The 3752-nt window shown below is 30.5% G+C and overlaps 1 protein-coding gene across 1 annotated transcript; it reads right to left on the bottom strand.

Annotated features, from left to right (window-relative positions):
* Positions 1-322: 322 nt before the first annotated feature.
* Positions 323-1933, bottom strand: LOC122665468 (replication protein A 70 kDa DNA-binding subunit B-like). Its single transcript, XM_043861620.1, has 8 exons — positions 1867-1933; positions 1659-1761; positions 1448-1572; positions 1292-1370; positions 1121-1196; positions 825-979; positions 621-738; positions 323-529 (listed from the first exon to the last, which is right to left on the bottom strand). The coding sequence occupies exons 1-8, from the start codon at positions 1931-1933 to the stop codon at positions 323-325; spliced, it is 930 nt and encodes a 309-aa protein (XP_043717555.1).
* Between the last annotated feature and the right edge of the window lie 1819 nt (positions 1934-3752).

Raw genomic sequence — 3752 nt, 5'->3', positions numbered from 1 at the left:
CTCCTTGCCCTTCTCCCTTGCGCCTTCCCCTTGCCATTCTGTCTCCTCTCTCTATCTTGTCCCCACGTGCAAATGCACATGTGACCATATGTAGATCCAAAAGAGATTTTTTATAGGGGAGGGTCGCTTGTTATAATATTTTCTTCTTGCTAAAGTTTGGTCTTGTAAAAGTACAAAATCAAATTAATCAAGAGGAATTAAAGACTTAGTAAATTGTTCCAAAACAGTGTAAATAGGAATTTTCTTAAAACAAGTAGCCGAACTTGTTCAACCCAAAAATCAGACATTGTTCTAATAGTTTCATAATCATGTAAACTATTTATTAAAGGTAATCCTTCCCTATTTTAATTTTCTTGTTTTTGTTGTCTGCATATTCTTCCAAATCAATGATCTTGTTCTTTTCCGCATCTTCTTTTTTGATTTTTTCAGCAACAATTCTTCTTGATATTCTACTTTCATTGTTTCTGCTGTCCAATTTAAAGTAGAAATAGTAAATCTTGGACACGCAAGAATGTAATTTATTTTTGTACTGTAAAACAGAGAATAAACATTAAATTAAAGTAAATTAAATATTAAGTGTATTAATTAAGTTAAGTATTTATTCCAAAATTTGTTTTTACCTTCTTTGTTGATTCCACATATTCACTTGGTGAGCATCCTATAACTGTTTCAATATCATCAAATATTGTAATAGTTATAGTGTCTGATGAATCTGTAACCCTGAATCTTATCAAGTACCTGTGAATAAAAAAAATTATTTTAATTAAAAATATGTTTAACTTAAACATTTTGTTATTTTTGAAATTTGGGAAAGAAGTTCTTACTTTGGTCTACATTGTACATCTTTCTTTTCACATTTATCGCATGTTACGCTATTTCCTCTTGATTGGATCTTCTTGTTACAATTAGCACATGCGTTGTACCATGTTTCTTCATTCATGATCTTTGTTATCATTCCTTTAATGTAGAACCACTTGTCCTGCAATTTTGCTTTTGTTAGACATATACAAATTATATTGGAATTAAAATACTTTATTCTATATTTTAATAAATGAGTAGAAATTTATTTTATTATTGGATTTGGAAAAAATTGTTTCTCTATTAAATCTGTCATTCTAACATGCTCTGCTTCTGTGTATTTTGTATCTCTTGATTTTGTCTGCTTTATTTTCATAGTTCCAATTTCTATTGTTGACCTGTATCATATAAAAAATTGTTAGAATAAATAAAAAAAATATTTATATAAATATATTTATTTAATTATTTATTTTTTTGATAAATTAAAATTTACCATTTATGTAATTCTTTTGATTCTGAAATGTCAGGATTTATCTGAATGATCGTTGATCCAGTTGTACAAAGAGAGAATCCTGAAAAATAAAAATTATTAGTCTTTTCTTTTAATATTGTAATATTTTATTTTAAAAAAATATTGTATAGATATTACCTTGATATTTTGATACTGAAATTGATGAGAATGCAACAACTGATTTTTCTGATTGAATATCCATTAATTGACTCCCTTCGTTGGTTGCATATTCTCCCCACAAAGTCAACATTATTGGTTCAGATCTATTATTAATCAGTATAAGTAAATAATATTATTTGTAAGTATATTAAATTATACTATAAAATGATTAAAATTTGTAAAAACTTACTCCGTGCTAATGATCTCAATTTCTCTTTTATTCTTTCTGTCATTGTATTTGGTCGTTGTTATGCTTGCCAAATTTTTAGCATTTATAATGATTCCAACAACATCTGCAAAATAATAGAAATAATTCAATAATATTAGTCTTAGTAATTCATTAATAAATACAATATAATAAATATTATGTGAATATAATAAATATTATAAATACTTACCAAATAAATTTTCATCTTTGTTACTATGATTTTTCAATTCGCTTAGCTTAACGAAATTATAAATCATGTTTGTAACATTCATACAATCCTCAACTTCTTCAACAACTGATGTGTTGTTTAGAGTCAATTCATATTCAGTATTCACGCTTTGAAGTTTGGATTTGCTCTTTTAATTAAGCCATTACTGATAAAATAGGTCTTCCCAATAAATAGTATTTCATCAAGTTTATCTATAGTGTCATTGAACATAACAGCTTGTATTTTCGATCCCTGCAAAATAAGAATTTTTTATTAATTAATTCAAGTTTTGATTCAAAAATTAATAAATTAATTTGAAATCAATATATAAATGATTAAATAAAAATATTTAAATATTATTTTTTTTGTACCTCATCATCAATTAAAGTTACATTCTGTAATTTGCCCGATCCTTTTGGATTATTATAGTCTTTGATTTGGCTTTTGTGCACTATCATGACCTTTAATGTCCAATCTTTTTTATAGACTTGTAATTAATTTATTTTGACAATATTTGTCATTCTTCCTGTAAAAGACATAATTTGTTAGAAGAATTTATGTTATATAGGTAAATAAAAAAGGCAAAAAGGTCGCAGTAGCTATGTTTATAATGGTTATAATATTAAAAAATAAGAATATTGAAGTAACCAAAATCATATGGACAACGAAGAGATTTTTTAGGAAGGATATATTGTTCATAATGCAAATCCAGGGTTTAGAAGACTGAAGTCAGATTGCTTGTGGGCCCACTAAAACATGCAATAGCCAAATCAAAGGAACGATGGCAATTCTATAAATATGTGGAAGTTCATATAACCAATGGCAGAATTATAAATAAACATAAGTCTATAATAATATGGTAGTATAGTAATTAAACGGAATCTCAAAGGGGTAATTGGTAGTTTTAAATGGGTGATAGGATATGAAAGGAAATAAGATTTCTTGTAAGAGGGTAAACTTCAGAGTGAAGGCAAAATTAGGATAAAGTTGAATTACCCTAAAGGAGGGTATTTCTGGAAGATGAGGTTTAATGGATTAAAACATAAATGAATCGACTGTCTCCTTCAACCTCACGTTAGGAAAAAGAAGAGGCAGAAAACCAGATTCGATTTTGAGCAATGGAACTCATCGGTACCACCTTAGACTCACCTGAAACTTCGGTGGAGGTAAAAAACTGAAAGACTTGCTGATTCCACTCAAATAGAGACCTAAAATTTGAAGGAAATGAAAACTGCAACTCAGGTCCAGCGACAAGTACGAACCAGAATTTGATTTCTGATTCAATTTTAGAGTAGAGGTGATATCAAGGCATTCCATTCTAAGGTTTGATTCAACTCAGGGTAGGGAACCTTCAATCTAAGCTTAAGTAGACTTGTTGACTCCACTCAAATAGAGACCTAAAGTTTGAAGGAAAAGAAAACTACAACTCAGGTCCAGCCACAAGTACGAACTAGACTTGATTTCTGATTCAATATTACAGTAGAGGTGATATCAAAGCATTCCATTCTACGGTTTGACTCACCTCAGGGTAGGGAACCTTCGATCTAAACCTAAGCTGAAAAGGAGAGGGTAGGGAAGTGATACGCCATAATTTGTACTTCAAATCCTGGCCTTACACGTGGACCCCTCAGGTTCGCAAACAAAAGGAAGTTGGGGGCGTGCTTGGAGAATCCCACGCGCATGACGGCTATGAAGCGTGGCCCACAGCGGTAGTTACGTAACCACCAAGGGAAGGTCCCACATGCCTCAAGAATCCTGGAGATCCCAAGATTTGCAGGGGATCACAACCAGAATGAGAGCTTCCAAAAATCGTGCAACCAGAAAAGGAAACTACTGAAACAGGAAGGATCGCCCGAGATCCCATCCAT

This window comes from Telopea speciosissima, chromosome 6, assembly GCF_018873765.1.
Source record: "Telopea speciosissima isolate NSW1024214 ecotype Mountain lineage chromosome 6, Tspe_v1, whole genome shotgun sequence".
Taxonomy (NCBI): Eukaryota; Viridiplantae; Streptophyta; class Magnoliopsida; order Proteales; family Proteaceae; genus Telopea; species Telopea speciosissima.
This window is presented reverse-complemented; position numbering and strand designations above follow the sequence as displayed.

What these genes read in the sequence shown, in the direction of transcription:
- LOC122665468 (XM_043861620.1), bottom strand. Translation starts at nt 1,933, where the DNA reads ATGATTTATAATTTCGTTAAGCTAAGCGAATTGAAAAATCATAGTAAC. An exon ending in TCAAAAGAATTACATAAATG is followed by an intron (nt 1,197 to 1,291) that starts GTAAATTTTAAT and finishes TATATGATACAG; the next exon opens with GTCAACAATAGAAATTGGAA. An exon ending in GATGTACAATGTAGACCAAA is followed by an intron (nt 739 to 824) that starts GTAAGAACTTCT and finishes TTTTATTCACAG; the next exon opens with GTACTTGATAAGATTCAGGG.